The 19,029-nt window shown below is 55.0% G+C and overlaps 2 protein-coding genes across 7 annotated transcripts; both read left to right on the top strand.

Moving 5' to 3' along the window:
• Positions 1-1,099: 1,099 nt before the first annotated feature.
• On the top strand, positions 1,100-14,802 carry LOC118902852 (pyridoxal phosphatase). Of its 6 annotated transcripts, XR_005021606.1 has the most exons (5): positions 1,100-1,815; positions 6,179-6,663; positions 7,821-8,040; positions 11,006-11,105; positions 12,266-14,802. XR_005021606.1 is itself a non-coding variant. In XM_036867541.1 (3 exons), the coding sequence occupies exons 1-2, from the start codon at positions 1,242-1,244 to the stop codon at positions 6,655-6,657; spliced, it is 1,053 nt and encodes a 350-aa protein (XP_036723436.1). In that variant the 5' UTR covers positions 1,100-1,241; the 3' UTR covers positions 6,658-6,663; positions 7,821-8,282. The 6 variants fall into 6 exon arrangements, 3 of the variants coding, with proteins under 3 accessions (XP_036723436.1, XP_036723435.1, XP_036723437.1); XR_005021605.1 differs by having other exon boundaries at positions 11,006-14,802; XR_005021607.1 differs by having other exon boundaries at positions 1,111-1,815; positions 6,288-6,663; positions 11,006-14,802.
• A 113-nt stretch (positions 14,803-14,915) lies between these two features.
• LGALS1 (galectin 1) lies at positions 14,916-18,320 on the top strand. The gene is made up of 4 exons (XM_036867543.1): positions 14,916-15,060; positions 16,325-16,404; positions 17,516-17,687; positions 18,121-18,320. The coding sequence occupies exons 1-4, from the start codon at positions 15,052-15,054 to the stop codon at positions 18,265-18,267; spliced, it is 408 nt and encodes a 135-aa protein (XP_036723438.1). The 5' UTR covers positions 14,916-15,051; the 3' UTR covers positions 18,268-18,320.
• Positions 18,321-19,029: the final 709 nt, after the last annotated feature.

Consider the following 19,029-nt stretch of genomic DNA (forward strand, 5'->3'; position numbering starts at 1 on the left):
TCTCCACTCTGGCCTCACAGTAGAATCCCTGGGTAATTAAAAAAGCAAAGAAATTTTGAAATGCCGGGTCTCACCCAAAACAATTAAACTAGGATTTCTGGGATCCTGCCACACATTGGTATTTTTAAAAAACGTTTCTCAAAAGTCATGGAACTGGACTTTCCTGGTGGCGTAGTGGTTAAGAATCCGCCTGCCAATGCGGGGCACACGGGTGTGAGCCCTGGTCCGGGAAGATCCCACATGCTGCAGAGCAACTAAGCCTGTGCGCCACAACTACCGAGCCTGCGCTCTAGAGCCCGCAAGCCACAACTACTGAGCCCGTGTGCCACAGCTACTGAAGCCTGTGCGCCTAGAGCCCGTGCTCCCCAACAAAGAGAAGCCACCTCAATGAGAAGCCCGTGCACCGCAAGGAAGAGTAGCCCCCACTTGCCGCAACTAGAGAAAGCCCACGCACAGCAACGAAGACCCAAAGCAGCCAAAAATAAATAACTAAAATAAATAAATATATTTTTAAAAAGTCATGGAACTGTACATTTAAGATCTACACATCTTACTGTATGTAAATTATATCTCAGAAAAAAAAAAATCTTTTCCCTGGGGACTCCACTGCACAGCCAGAGTGGAGAACCACTGGTCTAGACCAAGGGCTCCAGCGTCCGAGAGGACACCGTGTGCCTCTCTCCCCAACACACCCACACTCTTCTCAGGACTTCGCTCGGAACTGGTGTGATCACGGTTCAGAGGGCAATGAGATTTGACCCAAAGATAACATCTCCTTTAGCATCTGTTTTCCTCCTAGCAACCAGCTGTCTTAAGCTTCTGATTGGCTGGGGAACGCGGTGCGGGCCATATTTTCTACTTGTAACTCCTTATTGGTCAAAAGGAGCGTCAGTCTCTCAGCCTCCCATCCCGGCAAGAGGCTAGTTAGGGCTTAAGCTCAGCGACTACTGGCCCAGTGGAACTAAGGGGAGTGACGAAGGACCAGGCTAGGCCGTCATTGGTCCTTTTCCCTCGGTGGCGGCTGCGATTCCGCCCTTTTCTCCAGGTTCCCTTAGCTCGCGGCCCAGCGCCTCCCCGAGACTCTAGCCCCCATTGGCTGCGGGCCAGGCCGTGACCCCGCCCCCTGGCCCTTCCGGAGCGCCGATTGGCAGGTGCCGGGAACCGGCCAGCTGCGGAAGAGCGCGCCGTGGTCGCGGAAAGAGAGCGGTGCGGCGCGAGCGTGCGGGCAGCCAGCCGGCTGCATGGCGCGCTGCGAACGGCTGCGCGGCGCGGCCCTGCGCGACGTGCTGGGCCGGGCGCAGGGGGTCCTTTTCGATTGCGACGGGGTGCTGTGGAACGGCGAGCGCGCCGTGCCGGGCGCCCCGGAGCTGCTGGAGCGGCTGGCGCGGGCTGGCAAGGCGGCGCTGTTCGTGAGCAACAACAGCCGGCGCGCGCGGCCCGAGCTGGCCCTCCGCTTCGCGCGCCTCGGCTTCGGGGGGCTGCGCGCCGAGCAGCTCTTCAGCTCCGCGCTGTGCGCCGCGCGCTTGCTGCGCCAGCGCCTGCTCGGGCCGCCGGACGCGCAGGGCGCGGTGTTCGTGGTGGGGGGCGAGGGGCTGCGGGCCGAGCTGCGCGCCGCGGGGCTGCGCCTGGCGGGGGACCCCAACGAGGACCCGGGCTCGGCCCCGCGCGTGCGCGCTGTGCTGGTGGGCTACGACGAGCACTTCTCCTTCGCTAAGCTGAGCGAGGCCTGCGCGCACCTGCGCGACCCCGACTGCCTGCTGGTGGCCACCGACCGCGACCCGTGGCACCCGCTCAGCGACGGCAGCCGGACTCCCGGTGAGCGCGGGGCTGGCGGGGAAACTGAGCTAGGGGGCGGCCTGCGCTTATTCCTCCACTCCTGGGAGTGGGGTGGGGAAGGGGCGTCTCCAGGTGACAGGTGGGGAACAGGAGGGATGTGAGGGCGGTCCCCACCCAGCAAGAGCCCAGGATGCTTTTATGTCCACATGTGGTAATTCTTGCAGCCCTCACCCTGTGAGGGGCAGCAGTGGGGTCCCGGTTTGACAGATGAGGAAACTGAGGCCCACTGTGGCGCAAGGAGTTGCAGGCGGAATCCAGGGCCCCGACTCCCAATCCTAGCCTTTCTGAACCAGCCTCAAGGGCTCCTGTCATTTTCCCCACCCGCCATCGGGGTGAGGTCGGAGAGTTGGGGACAAAGCCTGGAAGGATTCCCCCCCCCGTTGGAGGTTTCAAACAGGCGTTTCTAGCGGCAGGTTGAAGGCAGGTGTGTGGGGAGCACAGAAGGTGGATGGAGTTTGACCTGAGTTCCAGTTCCAGCTCCAGGGCTCTGTAATCTTGTTAAGTTACATAACCTTTGAGCATCTCTGCCCTGGGTGTAAAATGGGAATAGTAACCATGACAGTTTCGCTGAGGAGAGAGTGATCAGGATGAGTGCCTGCTACACAGTAGGTGCTCAGATGATATAAATTGTATCCAAGACCTCTCCTATTACAGAGCTTTATGAAGCACCTTGGTGTCTGTTATTTAGTTTCAGAATTACTCTGGAGATGGAAGTTATTGTCCGATTTCCCAGTTAAACTGAGGCTAAGAGAAGGGAAGTGAGCCACCCAAGAGCAAGAGGATCTGAACTTGGGTCTTGAGGCCACCTTACCCCCAACCTCTGAACCCCACCCCCTCCATCCAAGGCACTCTTCACTGCTGTCTTTTGGGAATTCAGATCTGCAGAGAAAGCAGGAGCAAGTGAGGCTCCTACATCTTGGAGGGTTCAAGTTAGACAAGAGCAGATGGTAGCAGAGGCTAGCTGACAGTAGTGAGTGTGTGTGTGGACAACCAGTCAATAAGCTGAGGGCAGGGACAGATCTCCATTGCTCACTCCCTGCTGGCCACTGACTCGATTGATACCGAATCCTAGGAGGGCAGGGTGGAATCGATTGAGGAGTAGACACAGTATTAAGATGGGTGGCAGGGAGGTCCTAGAGCTGAGGAGATCTGGGAAAGCTTCCTGGAGGAGGCATCTTGCAGGACAGGGCACTAGGGAATGGAACAGGGCTTGAGCCATGGCAGAACCAGTTCCAGGCTGAGAATCTTACAGTTCTAGGCCTGTCTTAGCTTTGCTGCATGACCACTTCAGTCTCAGTTTCCCCATAAATCCAAGGTGAGGGCGCTGGTCAGGGCTCCCAGCTGCAGTAGTTCATGCCCTAGGCCATGCTATGCAAAGTGAGTTTCTTTGGAGGCCTCAAAGCTCAGGTTAAGGTTGTGGGTTCAGAAGCTCCTCCAGGGGCTCAGGAAGGATGGTGTGGAGGAGCTGGGGAGAGACCAGGCCCTGCCCACGCGTACCCCTTGGGTCTCAGCACCCACCTGGCTTTGCCCGCCGGCTCTGCTGGTCATTCCCACAGCCAAGAGGGGGAGACAGAGCTTAACAAATACAGCACTGCTGTCCTGTTTGGGCACAACTGAATCATGCAGCTTTGAAAGTGGAATAAAAACACTAATAAAGGCCCCAATATGCATAAAATCTGAAATAATGCTAATCTCACCCCAGTTCCCCCTCTGCAGTCCCTATGGGTCTCCTAAATTGTGTGTTTACCTATTTACCACCTGGCAGCCACTTGAGCTGGCAAATAGAAATGCCTGTTGTCTTAGGAATACGTCACCAGCAAAACATATGCCAGCCTTGGATGACAGGATGTTGAGAAGAGTGGGATGTAGTGGTCTCAGGACAGAGTTAAGGTCGTAGACTCCCCTGCTTGGATGCTCGCTCACCCAGGGTACGGATCCTAGTTTCATTCACTGCTCTATTCCCAGTGCCTAACACAGTGCCTGGCATATAGTTGGGCCTCAGTAATATTGGCTGAGTGAGTGAGGTGAGACATGGGGGGCCAAGAGGGATCGGCTCCGACCTGGTAGGAAAGGAAGATGCTGGGACTTCCCTGGTGGCTCAGTGGTTAAGAATCTGCCTGCCAATGCAGGGGACGGGGACATGGGTTCAAGCCCTGGTCTGGGACGATCCCACATGCTGCGGAGCAACTAAGCCCGTGTACCACAACTGCTGAGCCTGCGCTGTGGAGCCCGCGAGCCACAACTACTGAACCCGGGTGCCACACTGCGCCTGGAGCCCGTGCTCTGCAACGGGAGAGGCCACTGCAACAAGAGGCCTGCACACAGCAATGAAGAGTAGCCCCTCCTCGCTGCAACTAGAGAAAGCCCCCGTGCAGCAACGAAGACCCAACACAGCCAAAAATAAATAAATAAATTTATTTTAAAAAGGAAAGAAATATGCTGACAGAGCTACCATTCTTTTTTTTTTTTTAAATATTATTTATTTATTTATTTATTTATTTTGGCTGCGCCAGGTCTTAGTTGCAGCATGCAGGATCTTTAGTTGCGGCATGCGAACTCTTAGTTGCAGCATGCATGCGGGATCTAGTTCCCCGACTAGGGATCGAACCCAGGCCCCCTGTATTGAAAGCATGGAGTCTTACCCACTGGACCACCAGGGAAGTCCCCAGAGCTACCATTCTTGAGCTGAGAAATCACTTTGGGGTGACACAGTTGAGCCCTTCCCATCCTGGAAGGAATTTCTAACTAACAGGGCAAATGGCTTTTCTTCCCTACCCAGTTCTCAGGAAAACAAGCAGGCAAGTTCTAGGTCAGAGGTCAGGGAGACCTTCCCAACAGGGTTGCTCTGGGCCAGCTCTGCCTTGATCCTAAGGAAGTTCCTCCTCCTCATCGGGGGGCCACAGGGCTGAGGATTCTTCCTGTTTGTGCACCTTCTGTGTCTTCGGCTTAATCAAGTTGAGTGTCATCCCCTGTGAGAAGGGAGACAGGAGGCCCAGAGCATTTGGGGTCAGACCAGTGGAGTACTGATGTCTAGTAACTGGAAGAGTCTTGATTTATGCCTTTTGCCAATTTCTGTGATGTAAGTACTCCCCCCACTGTGGCTGATTTCAGCCTACCAACATGAAGTCACTTCTCATCATGGGGTAGGGAAGATATGTACACACCATTCTGTAATATTTCCATCATTAGGATGCAAGTAACCTCAAGAGCACAGATAATGGTAAAATAATTAGGAAGTGATGAGTTTTGAGAATTTATTACCTTTGTTTTAAACATATTTCACTTGATTGTTAAGTTTATATAAGTTGACTTTTAATAGTGGCTTTGTTTAACCACCAACTCATTTCAGAATTCCTGAAAATGAAACACTCAGCACTCCCAAGCCAGTACAAGCTGGCCCTGCACGTGTCTGGGTCAGACCTACCTGAATGCATATCCTTTATCTGCCACTTATTAAGCTGTGCAACCCTGGACGAGTTACTTAACGACACTGAACATCAGCTTTCTCATCTGTAAAATGGGTGTTCATGAGCTCCCACACAGCCCCTGGAACTTTAGAATGTGCTCATCATTAGAGTGAAGGTAGAACATTCTGGCACAAAGATGTACCCCTGAGACGGGCACAGTGGACTCATTGTGTGGGACAGGATGGTACTGGGCTGGGAATCAGCCTTTTCTAAACAGTCTTCCTATTGTTAAACACTTGGGTGCGTTCCACAATTTTGCTTGTTATAGTTACTGAGGCCACGGACATCTTCAAGCATGTAGCTGTTTGTCTCCAGTTTGAATTCTCGCCTTGTGATCACTTTCCCAGTGGAGGCTGACTGGGTCAGAGGTGCGAACATTTCTGTGCCCTGCTGTGTTCCAAAAGGGCTGTGCCAGTTTCCGACGCCAGGAGCACACATTCTTGTAGCAATGACCACAACTGCTGTTCGTTAAGGGCTTTTCTGTTTCCAAAGCATTTGCCCCTGTCGTGCTCACAGCACCTCTTTGAAGGTAGGCATTACTTGGATCCCCCTTTCCAGTGAGTCTAGGGAAACTCAGAGAGGTTGGCTTGCCCAAAGGCGTGTGGCTGCCTGGGTAAAATTGTGAACCGCACGCAGGGCTGACTGAGCCAGGCCCGGTTACATGCAGTGGCTCATTCAGGCCTTACAATACCCACATGAGATACTGCCATTGATATCCCCATACAAGAGATGGGAAAACTGAGGCACAGGGAGGTTAAATAGCCTGCCCAAGAAAGGTGGAGATGGGGTGTGAATGCAGGCATCTGGTTGCAGAGTCTGTGCCCTTAACCCCTACACTAAGACTTGGAAGTAGGTGGCCTTTTAACTCATTTCAGTGCCTAATTTGACCCCTGTGCCAAGCTGCCTCGATGGGAATTCCAGTTTCCGGGCCTGGATGCTTTCCCCGCTGCCACCCGCACTGACCGAGTCTCCATGTCCCTGCAGGCACCGGGAGCCTGGCTGCCGCCGTAGAGACAGCCTCAGGCCGCCAGGCCCTGGTGGTGGGCAAGCCCAGCCCCTACATGTTCGAGTGCATCACAGAGCACTTCAACGTGGACCCCAGCCGCATACTTATGGTGGGCGACCGCCTGGAGACCGACATCCTCTTCGGCCACCGCTGTGGCATGACCACCGTGCTCACGCTCACAGGCGTCTCCTCTCTGGAGGAGGCCCAGGCCTACCTGGCAGCCGGCCAGCACGACCTCGTGCCCCATTACTATGTGGAGAGCATCGCGGACATGATGGAGGGGTTGGAGGACTGAGCCCACCTGACCAGCAACTGCGGCTGCAACCCTTGCTCACCCTGTTCCTGTAGATGGAGGTGATGGTCCAAGAGCTGCATTAAGGGCTACCAGCTCCCTGGCCCCAGTTTCTACCCTGGTGGGGCTGGAACCCAGGGAAGATGTCAGGGCCCTCGGACCCCCTTCCAGCAGTGGCTGGGCACTCTGCCGTCCCAGAAGCTGCCCCCTCCCTGCCACTGGTTTACCCTGGCCTGACCCAGCCAGGTGGCCTTATATCCTGCCCTGTGACCTCCACTTGTTTAAATCTGGGCCCTGCTGCCTTGTGAGGACTTACCCCAACCCTGAGCACTTAATCCCCTACCTCCTCCCTGGGGCTTCTAGGGCTCTACCTGCTCCTGGGTCCTGGCCCTGGGTTCCTATTGACCAATCAGAGGTCTAGGTAGCCAAGAATCATCATTGTCCTGAGCCCTGAATGGACCGATCAGAAGGCTAAGTAATAGTGACTCGTTGCTCTTGGGTCTTGAGTGGACCAATTGGGAGCCTAAGCGACAATGACCCTTTCTTGTCGTAGGTCTGGGGTAGACCAATCAGGACCCTAGGTAATAATGACCCATTAGTCTCTTGGATCCTGAATAGAACAATCCAGAAGTCTGAGAGACAGTGGCCTCTTGACAATCTGGGTCTGACTGGACCAGCCAGGGGTCCAGATTTCTGTTCATAAATAAGGGTCCAAGTGCTGAAGACACCCCTCCTCCACAAAGGGGGCCACTTGGTGGCTCTGGGGGCTTCTGTAGCTGAGAGCCCCACCCCTCCCTGATCATGGTACCAGACCAGTGTTGATGGTGGTCACAGCTTGGGAGGGGGGCTTTTGTGGCCCGCCCCCCGTGCTGTCAGCGTTTGCTGTGCCACCTCTCCCCCGTGCCCACTCCCAGCTATTTATTATTGCGTGCCAGTGATGGTGGGGATGGGGGCTGGGCCTTCCCTGCCACCTCCACCCCTGTTGTAACCAGTCCTCCCGTACTTAATAAAGTGCGAGTGGGAGTGTCTGTGGGTTGAAGTCTGTGTCCAGGGTGGGGCGGGGGGAGGAGCCCCTGCCTGAGCCTGCTCTCCCCGGAACTGGCCCACCCGCTTCGTGAAATGATTCACCCCAGTTCCAGAGTATTCTCTGTGTGCAGTGGTACCTTAGCACAATAGCACTTTATGCCTCACTGAGTCTTTATATACCAATCTGTTTCAGTCCTTCAGAAAATCCAGCAAGCTTGCATTACTCATCCCACTTTACTCCTTGGGGAATGAGCATCATAAAGGTGATGTTGAGTTAAACATGAGGGCACACACCTAGAAAGTGTGATCACCTGCGGCAGGATCTGAACTTGTGTTGGCTGACTCCGGGAGGCTGCAGCCCCTCTCTGTAGAGACTGAGGTGGGAGACCGGTCCTCACCCTCCAGGAGCTCAGGTGAGATGCTGCGCACCCCTGTCCACTTCAGGCATCCTTCACACCTGGGCTGCTGCTGTGAATGTCTGCCCTGCTGGCCTCGAGCATCCCCAGTGCCTTCTGCAGAGCAGGTGCCCATCTGTGAGCTGGCTGAGGGTAGGACTTCGAGGTCTGGAAAATTCTCTTCAGTATGATTCTTCTGGGGAAGAGGGAGTACTTGACTGAGCTTGGCTGCATCAGGAAGTGGGAGCAAATGTGCTCTTGTGGAGACTTCTGGTTGTGACAGACTTGGCTCAACCTGGCTAAGGCATAAGAGTTTATTGGCTGCCCCATGAGGTGGTCCAACACCCTCCGGGTGCATCCCTCTCATCCTCTCACTCTTCTGGGCTTTGGGTGTGAAAGCGGTTGCAGCCATTATGTGATCGCAAAGCATGGCCCAGTATATTTCTCTGCTTGTGAGTCTGCTTCAGAAAGATGGGAAGAGCTTGTTGGGGTTGTTTCCTCCAGACCTCTAAAAGTTGCAAACCAACAGAAAAAGTCTAAGAACAGCACAATGAATACCACATGGCCTTCACCTAGACTCCCAGCTAATATTTCAGGAAGCTGATGACACCAATCCACAAAATGAAACAACTCCTTCACATTATACCCCCTGGTTTCAACAGGTACCTAGTTTTACCTCCCTCCTCCCCCACCCCTGCATGTTGACTACTTTCTTGGTGACCAGAGGCCTTAGGGGTACTTTCTGTTGTCCCTGGCATAATTTTTTCCTCTGGGGGTGGCTCTGAAACAGTGGGCAAAGCTCAGACTCACTGAAATCTGAGCTTGGTCTAGCATCAAAGTCCCACCCAGCACTCTTTTTTATTTCATCTTAGCTATTACAGATAAGCATAACCACAGGACTGTAAGTTTTACTTTTTTTGCAATTCCTTATGCATCAGTAAGCCAACTCCCCAGGACTTGGAGCCATGTCTAAATTCCATTGGTAACGTTAACCTTTTTTAAAAAAAATTAGTTAAGAAAGCACATAATTTTGGGACTTCCCTGGTGGTCCAGTGGTTAAGACTCCACACTCCCAACGGAGGGGGCACGGGTTCGATCCCTGGTTGGGGAACTAAGATCCCACATGCCACACAGCGTGGCCAAAAAAAAAAAAAAATTTTTTTTTTTTTTTTTGGCCGCGATGCATGGCTTGCGGGGTCTTAGTTCCCCAACCAGGGATTGAATCCAGGCCCTTGGCAGTGAAAGCGTGGAGTCCTAACCACTGGACCGCCAGGGGATTCCCCCACGTTTACCTTTAGACAATGCAGCACAGCTGCTGCTCATACCATGGGTGACCACGTGACCACCTAGGAATCAAAGGTTCCTCATCCCGCGCTGTTTCACACTTTCTCTTCCCAAACCACACGTTTCCATGAGCCAGGGCCTTTGTAGCAAATCCCACTTCTCTGACTCCAACTGAAAGGGCAAACTGTTTCCTCTGCCCACAGAATACAGTACTTCTGACACCAAATGCGTGGGTTTTCTACATCAAGCAACTCACCAGTTTTCTGCAGACACCAACTGGGTATCCTACAAGCTATCAATAATTCAATTCCGACACTACCTGGAGTTAGTGCAGACCCCACAGGTTAAGTGCTCAGTCCCCCAAGACCTTCCCCCACTTCAAAGCCAGTCACAAGTTTCAGGTCATCACCTGGCACTCTGACCAACTAGCTATAAATCGGAGGCTCCCGCAACTCCCCTCTCAGGTCTGATCATTTGTTACAACGGCTCACAAAACTCGGGAAACACTATGAATACAGTTTTATTATATAATAAAGGATATGATAAATCTTACGGATGAACAGCTAGATGAAGACATATACATAGCGTGAGGTCCTGGAGGGTACAAAGTGAGGGGCTTCTGTTCCCGTGGGGTTAGGGTGTGCCACCCTCCCAGCATGTGGATGTGTTCACCAAACCAGAAGCTCTCCAAACTGTGTGGTTTTGGGATTCTTATGGAGGGGATTCATCACATAGGCATGACTGATCGTTAGTCTCTAGTCCCTCACCCCTCCCTGGAGGATGGGGGGCGGGGCTGAAAGTTACAAGCTTCTGATCACTGCTTGGTCTTTCTGGTGACCAGCCCCCCTCCTGAAGCCATCCAGGTACCCACCAAGAGTCACCTCATTAGAACAAAAGAAGATCCTATCACCCAGGAAATTCCAAGGGATTTAGGAGCTGTGTCAGGAACTGGGGTCAGAGACCAAAATGTTAGAACAAAAGATGCTCTTTCAGGCACCCATATCACTTAGGAAATTCCAAAGGATTTAGGAACTCTGTGTCAGGAACTAGGGTCATGGACCAAATATACATTTCTTATTATGTCACACTCCCCAAATTTTAATTTAGAAACGTTTCAAACCAACAGAAAAGGTGCAAGAACAGCACAATGAACACTCATGTGCCCTTCACCTAGATTCCCTGTTGTTCATATTTGTCCGATTTGCTTCATTGCTCTGTATATATTGGGTTGGCCAAAAAGATCGTTCACTTTTTGGCCGATCCAGTATCTTGACATTTTTTTAGCTGACTCATTCGAGAGTCTGTTGCAGATGTGAAAACAGTTCATCCCAAATCCTTCAGCTTGTCTGTCCTAAGAGCAAGGATGAATTGTGTATTGTGGTTGTGCAGAAGAGCAAGGACTGTCTACATGGCCACAATCCATGATCATGCAGGAACCCAGATCTTTGATTTCATTGAGCCACTGAATTAACCTACCATGGAAACCTCCTAGCTCCAGACTGCTTGGTATGTGAATTTTCCTTAATTTTCAAGCAGTTTTCGTTGAGATTTCTGTTATTTGCAGCCCCAAACTCTCCTGATACACAGGTCCCAAGCACATTATAGAAAACATTAAAATGTACCCACAGCCCCCATTAAATATATTTATGGGGAGTTTTTGCTATACATTTTTCCAAATATTTTTATGCTTTTGTTTCAGACATTATTTGGCTATGGGGATCTAATTTAGGAGTGACCAACCTATAGGGAGAACTGGGCACACTTTCGAAGAAAATTCAACCCACAAAATTGTTTTCAAGGTAATACAATTTTTATGATTACCAAGTGTTAGGTTTGAGCACAGTAAACATTCATTAATTTCAACTCTTCAGTCTTAGAATTTGGGGGCCAACACATTTTTTTCTTCAAGTCTCAAATATTTTCTAAGCTTTTAAAAAACTCTTAGCTTCCTGTGAGTCTATAATTATTTCACCCTCCCCCCCCACCAAAAGTTTAAAAAAAAAAGACTCATGCCTGAGCCCTGGAGGGCTAATGAATGACAGGGTCTGGACCCCACCCAGACCTCATACGAGAGGAGGAGTTGTTCCCCAAAGGCGAGCTGGAGCCTGTGTTCAGAGGGGGACAAACACCAGGAAATAAGCAAAGGCAGGGAGGTGGGCTCCAGCACAAACTGGCTGGAAAAGTATCTGAAGTTGGGGGCATCCCCCAACTAGTCCTTCCTTCATGGAGCAGGAGGAAAAGATCATTTTGAGATCCAGGTATCCCCGGACCACAGTGTTCTTTCCTTGGCTCGGCAGATGAAAGGGCTGCAGCGCTAGCTCCGTGTGTGACCCTGGCCACATGGCCACGCTCTCTGGGTGGTCTCTGCATCATTAAATGAAGGAGCTCTGGAGCTGGCTCTGACCACCCACACTTTCCCCAGCTGGGCCAGCCAGGTTGCCTGGGGGTGTGGATGGTGTCTCAGTGGGCCTGGCAGCCCTCTCCACCACGGCCAGCTGGAGGAGGCACAGCCTTCATGGGGGCAGGGCAGGAGAGTCGGCAGGCTGGGAAGGGCCATGCTGGCCTGGATCCCCTGTCTGGACAAGCTCAGCTCATTTCTCATGGTGGAAGCCAAGGTCCAGCCCATAGCATCAGCCTGTAGGATGGAGGAATTCCAGAGAGTTCGCTACCTCTGCGGCAGGCCAGTGAGGGGGGGGGAGAGTCCCTGGGGTGGGTGCCCTTGGCCTTGGGGGGTGCAGGAGAGAGAACGGACGTGCAGCCCCTCTCACATCACTCCTGTAATCCTCCAAGCAGCCAGAGGATTACACTCCTGCTACCCTCCAAGATGGGTAACATTCCCACCTTCCGGGCCTGGATACAGGTTCAGGGAGGACAAGGACCAAGGCTAGAGTCACAGCCAGGTAGCCCCCAAATCAGGACTTGCCCCTCTTCTCTGATTCTAACATCGGCTTCATTTCAGGGCCCCAGAGCAGCTTCCCTGTGCAGAAGTTTCACCCAGGTGGCCTGCTTCAGGAGGGAGGTGAAGACGAAATGAGATAATGTATGAAAGTGAGGCGCCGGGCACAGGGCCTGACAGATAAGTGGGCGCCACCAATAGGAGGCCCCAAGATGGGGGCGGGGGGCACGCAATGCACCTTGTCCCTGGTCCCTGCCTCAGGAAAACTGCGGCCCCTGTTATAGGGGACACTGGACTCCGGAGAGACTCCCCACCGCAGCCTAGGCAGGAGGGGACTGCCAAGGGACAGGGGGGTGGTGAGAGGGAGGCCTCCCAGAAGTGCTGACCCAGGAAGGTGAACTCAGCCTGGGAGAAGAGATAAGAGGAAGGCTAAAACCTTCTCAGACTCTATGAAAAAAATAATCATCTATTAAGTACAACAGACCTGAACTCCACCTTGTACTAACCTCATGCAGGAGAGCAGGGCTGCACATCCCCAATTCACAGACGGGGAGACTGAGGCAAGCAGGGAGAAGCAGCTTGCCAGGATGCCCTGGGGAGGGTGTGGCAGGGCTAGAACCAGAACCCAAGTCTCCAGACTCCCAAAGGGGCCTTTCCGGGGGCCTATACACCCTGTCACCCTGCCACTCCATCTCTCTACCAGCCCTCAACAGGCCAGATGCTAGAGAGGAGTAAAGCAGCCCCTCATCCAACAGCAAACACTTCCTGGTGCTGGACCCGTCTTCCAGGTTGGGGGGAGAATGGAGGAGCAGCTCCTGAGGCCCTGAGAGCCCAACTACTGGGTGGGAACAGCCAGCCAGTCCCACCTGATGGCAGTCACAGCAACGACTGCGTCTGAAGCACCTCTGGCCTTGGTCCTGGACTCCTCCTGAAATGCCCCCACTCCTTGACCAGGCAGAGAGTGTCTGTGGGCCTCGGAGGGGAAGCACAGAGGAAAGGCAGTGGAGCTAGGCCCCACCCACCCCTCCCTAATGCTGAGGTTTGGGGGAGGCCCTGGAGGAAAAAGTGAAGCTCTGTGGTTGGTTTCCGTGGCAGCTGGCTTGGTCTAGGAGGAGGGATGAGGGGCTCGCAAGGGGTGCGACCCAACCTCTCTGGGCCTGCCTCTCAGCCCCGGGCAGCCCCTCTCCTCCTGTGCCAGCATGGGTTTCAGGCATCTGGAGGAAGGTGGGGTCTAGGGAGGCAGTGCAGGGCAGGGCGGGTTTGCTCCAGATGTGAGTCACCCCTGGTCCACATCTTCTTCCCTCTTCAGTGCTGGTGATTTCAGAGGGGGACAGTGATGTGAAGCAGGTCCTGTTGATAACTCTCTTAGCAAGCCCCCCACCTCACCCAGTGCTCCCCACGCTCCTCCCTCTACCTGGTTTCTGAGTGTGAGGTGAGCACCCCTCCAACCCACCTTCAACTCTGTTGCTGCAGTGATTTTCCCTGCAGCCTAAATCTGGCCTCAATACTCACTCTTCCTACAACCTTCGGTGACTCCCCAGCACCCTCAGATAAAACAATGCCCAAACCCCTCAGTGAGGCCCTTCATGATCCAGGTACCGCTGGCTTCCCACCCTCATGCCCCATCTCTCCCCAGCACACCCTAAACTCCAGCCATGCCCAGATGCTCACCGTTCCCCAGACTTGTGCCTTCTCATTTCTGAGCCTTTGCCCACACTGGAATGCCAGTCCCAGCTTCTTCACCCATCCTTCAAGACCCACCTTCTTCCCATTCTGGACCATCCCACCAAGGTGCTCGCTCATGACTTCCCTCAGAGCCTGCATCATGCTGCTTCTTAATTAGGTTCATGGCCAGATTCTGCCCCAACAGTGGGCTACTTGAGAACAGGGACTGAGGGCTTCATCTTTGAATCCTCTGAGGCTAGCTCAGGGCCAGGCACATAGTAGGTACTCAGTAAAATATCTGCTAAACAGATGGGGAAAGGGAAAGCTGCGCCGGGTGTCAGAGGGAGAAATGTGAGGAGAGTGGATGGGGGTGCACAGACCGGGGACCCCATCCCCTCATGGCCTGGCTCACCCTGGGCCCCCTCCCAGGCCTGACCCTCTCGGACAGGCCAGAGGCTGTCAGGCAGGGGCTCTTGGAGGATCCCCGGCAGACCCCTCGGGAGGGCAGAACGAAGCCTGAGGCCTGAGCCCTGAGCCTGGGCGGCAGCCTCAAGCCTGGCACCGGCCCAGCCTTTCTTTAGCGCTAGTGAGGAGCACGAGCAGCAGCCGCAATCTCTGCTTCCGGGGGAGGCCCAGGCGGGGCCAGGGCTTTGTGGTTAATGGGTCCTGGGTCCTGGGTCCTCTGCAGAGGCGCCCAGGGCGGGCCACGCCCTGGCCCCTGCCAGGGAGCAGCCTCACGAACCCCAGATCTAATTCTTGAAGGACACTGCACCTCCTCAGCCGCCTTCTATGCGGGACCCCCTGAGCTCAGCTAGCTGGCCCTGGCCCTCTTCCCGCCAACTCTTGGGCCTAGCTCATCCTCAAACTATTTTCCACTGGCTTCCCTCAATCCTTGCCACAGCATAATTTTGGGAAGGGGTAAGAGAATGGGAGGTGGAGCCTGGACCTTGGGGGAGTGGCTAAGAAGCCAGTTCTGCTCCAGAACTGGCTTCAAAATTCCATTGACTCCGCCTCCCGTGGCCCCCATCTCCTTTCTGAGTTACAATTGGCTCAGCATCCAGGGGGCGGGACTCACCCGGGTCTGGTCCAGTTAAAAGGGTGGGAGCGGGCTGTGGCCCATCTCTCCAGTAGAGTCTTCAGACAGCTGGTCCCGAAGTCCCAGGAACATCCTCCTCTCCTCAGCCATGGCTTGTGTGAGTATGGGGACCCCACCCCAAGGCCCAGAGATGGCGTGGGGGCAGACAGCCAGTCAGAGTGAGGGCAGATCACGATCTGGGTTCTAGTTCCTGTGGTGTGGCCTTGAACAAGTGTCTTTTCTGGGCCTCAGTGACCGTGTCTGTAAAATGGGAGTGGGCTCCATGGTTCCCCAAGGCCTTCTCTGGCTTAAGAATTTTCTGGATTCCTCCAGGGTCTGACAGCACAGTTATTTCTGCCAAGGGCTGACATTCTGCAGCTCTTTAAGTGGGAGTGGGAAGGGTGTGGCCGACTGGAGGTGGAGTGGGGCATTTTGAGGGCGCCCAGGCCACTCTCCCTTCCCCCTTCCCCCCAAAGAGCCTCCTGTCCCCTCCCCCCTGCAGCTGTCCCTGTCACTGGGCCAGGGCAGAGTCACCCTCTGCTCCAGAGCTGTAAAAGTCGCCAGGATCTGAGACAGGCTGCCGGGAGGGAGCCTGCCTGGGTTAGCCGTGGGCGGGTGATTCTGTCCAGGCTGGTCAGGTGGGGGCTGGGGTAATTCCCGCTCAACCATTCCTCCAAGCTGGGGGTGGGGAGTGTGATAAAGGAGCAAGAAGGCAGCAAGACTCTTCTGCAGGCCCCTAGGGAAAGGATTCAAGTTTCTGGCAGGAGGAACCACTCACACCAGTTAAGCTTTGCGCTGGCTCTTGTTAACCCCGAGCCAGCCAGGTTGCAGGCTCCCGCCCTGGGCTGCTCTCCCTTCTTAAAGGGGTCTAGCTGTGCTCCTTAGGGGTCTCCTCTCCAGCCCCTGGCCCTCTCTGCACAGAGGAGCTTGAAGGGGATGGTGGCGGATGGCCCAGCCCCAGGCCTCTTCCTCTCCAGCAGAGGGGCAGACGCCGCACTCACCTTCCTTTGCCCCCAACTCGCAGTGTGACGCATTTGGAGCCTGGTTCTCTCCATCTATTCAGTGAGGCGATGGAGCACAGCACTCCACCTCCCAGGCTACTCTGCATCTAAAATCCCTGGGCTAAACCGCAGAAACTTCTAGATCCTGTCTTCTAGAACCTCAGTCATGTTCCAGACAAGAAACTGACCCAGTTGGGAGTAGGGACTTGCCCAGGACCACACAAAAAAGGAGAGTCTAGAACTTGCAGCCGGGTTCCTCAGCCTTCGGGTCGGCCTGGTCAGAGCAGGCCTGGTCTTCCCGGGGAGGGGGGCGGGGGCACGACCCCCCACCCTCCCACCCTGCGTCCTCTAACCCGGCTGGGCGGGGTCTTGTCTGCGCAGGGTCTGGTCGCCAGCAACCTGAATCTCAAACCTGGGGAGTGCCTCAGAGTGCGGGGCGAGGTGCCCCCGGACGCCAAGAGGTGAGGGGACGACGGCGGGCGGCAGGGGCGGGGGCTGGAGCTCGAGGGTCCCGCCCCGCGTCTGGCAGGGGCGTGGCTGGCCGGGCCCGGCTCCTCCCTCCGGCGGGGCGGGGTTAATGTCGGCGGCTGCTGAGGCTACGTCTTCTGGGTGAGTCACTTCCTCCGCGGAGTCTGGACGCCCCCACCGTTGTCGCCCCCTTAAACTAAACCAGCTGCGGCCTCGTCATCTGCCTCGGCTGGCCTTCCCCTCCCCACTGCTGTGGGCGGGACCAGAGGCTGAGGGGGGCGGGGAGAGGGAATGAAAGGGTGTCACCCTCGCTGCCCGCCCTCGGAGGTCTGTGTATCCTGCTCTCTTCACTCTCGACTTTTCACTCCTTCGGCCCTTCCTTAACTCATCATTCATTCGGCCAGCTGGCCTAGTTTCTCCGCAGCCTTGTGAGCTTGGACCAGTCAACCAACCGCCTTGAGCCTCGTTTGTTAATCAGTTAATGGAGGGGGGAGGTTGTGTGGAGGTGAAATGCTGGGTCATCTCACACGTTGATGACCAGCTGACAGTATAAAGAGCCGCACGCTTCATATGCACTGCTCATGTCATTCTTTCTAAACCCTCAGAGGGAGGCCTTGCTGTTACCTCCACTCAGCAAATGTATTATTGTTATTCGTTCATTCGCCCCATGGTTACAGAGCACCTAATGTGTGTCACACATCATGCTGGGCACCAGGGATACAGAGATAGACAAGACAGACAGGACACTTGCCCTCCCAGAGGTCACCATCTGGAGGGAGTCTCTGACCTTGACCAAACGGGCAGGGACACAAATTCATGTCTACAAGAGTCCTGGCTGTCAGCATAGCAAGGCCCTTAAGAGATACTTCCGGTGGAGCCCCCACTGTGCAGATATGGAAACTGAGACCCAAATGGGGCAGGGACTTGCTCAAGGTCACACAGCAAGGAGGTGGCAGGGCACAGCTAGAATCCAGGTTTCCTGCCTCTCGGCTCCATGAGTTCCCCCGGTGAGGTCCATTAACGTGGACTGAGCGGCACAGACTGGTCGGTCTGAGGGGGCTGCAGTGGGCGGGGGCAGCCTCAAGCCCACCCGTTATCCCCTAGCTTCGTGCTGAACCTGGGCAAAGATGGCAACAACCTGTGCCTGCACTTCAACCCCCGCTTCAACGCGCACGGGGACACCAACACCATCGTGTGTAACAGCAAGGATGACGGGGCCTGGGGGGCTGAGCAGCGGGAGTCCGTCTTCCCCTTCCAGCCTGGAAGTGTTGTGGAGGTGGGCTGGGGCCTGGGGGTGGGGTCAGGGCCCTGGGTGGGCTGGGGCAGAGCTGGGTTGAGTGGCTAGAGATCTAGGTCCACCCTGCCCCCCTTCCCTCCCTCCCCATCTCCCCTCCCTCCCCATCTCCCCTCCCGCCCCACCTCCCCTCCCTCCCCACCTCCCCTCTCTCCCCATCTCCCCTCCCTCCCCACCTCCCCTCTCTCCCCATCTCCCCTCCCTCCCCATCTCCCCTCTCTCCCGTCACCTGCTGTGTGATCCTTGGTGAGCATCATCCCCTCTCCCAACCTCAGGGCCTCACCATGAAGCGGGGCTGTTGTCAGGGCTACGTGAGGAAAGGGCTCTGGGAGGGCCTAGGACTTGCCGGCCGTGGCTGCAGGGCCGAGGCTCCCGCTGTGGGGTCCACACGCTCACTGCCCCTCTCCACCCCCAGGTGTGCATCTCCTTCGACCAGGCAGACCTAACCATCCAGCTGCCTGGTGGATACGATTTCAAGTTCCCCAACCGCCTCAACCTGGAGGCCATCAACTACCTGGCAGCCGATGGCGACTTCAAGATCAAGTGCGTGGCCTTTGAGTGAAGCCAGCCGGCCCATGGCCCCCAATAAAGGCAGCTGCCTCTGCTCCCCCTGAACCAGCCTCCTGTGTGTGTGTGTGTGTGTGGAAGAGGAGGGTTCCGCCGACTACCCCAAGCTCTGCCCCTTCCTTCACCTCCATTCACTGCCTCGATGCATGCATACCTTTTTTATTTTTTTGGCTGCACTGTGCGGCTTGTGGGATCTTAGTTCCCCGACCAGGGATTGAACCCAGGCCCACGGCAGTGAAAGCGCCGAATCCTAACCACTGGACCGGCAGGGAATTCCCTCGATGCATACCTCTTAAGCGCTAGTGACATCTTGTTCCCCTGGGTCCCCTGGGCTGAACAGAGAGCTCAATACACAGCGAGGGGCTCAGTACTAAATAAGACCCAGTCACTGCCCTCAAACAGCTCCCAACTCACTGGGCCCCAGCACACAGTAGATGCGCAAAAGATGTTGAAATAAACGAAAACGGGAAGAGAGGCAAGGACAGACTGATTCATGCCATGGTATCTGGGGCAACACAGGGGGAGGTGAAAGGAATACCTGGGGCCCCTCTCATTTGTTTTCATGAACTAGGAAGAGGTCTGGTTCAGACAGTGCAGGGAAACCAGCTGTGTGCCCCTGTGGGCCTTAACTGACCTCTCTGAGCCTCGGTTTATTCATTTATATGAGGGGGATGATAGCACGGAGCCTACCGTGGGACTGTTGTGAGGATGAAATGAGGTGTGTGACGGAGGATGAGTGTAGGGCCTGGCACAACGT

This window comes from Balaenoptera musculus, chromosome 10 (genome assembly GCF_009873245.2).
Source record: "Balaenoptera musculus isolate JJ_BM4_2016_0621 chromosome 10, mBalMus1.pri.v3, whole genome shotgun sequence".
In the NCBI taxonomy this organism is placed as follows: Eukaryota; Metazoa; Chordata; class Mammalia; order Artiodactyla; family Balaenopteridae; genus Balaenoptera; species Balaenoptera musculus.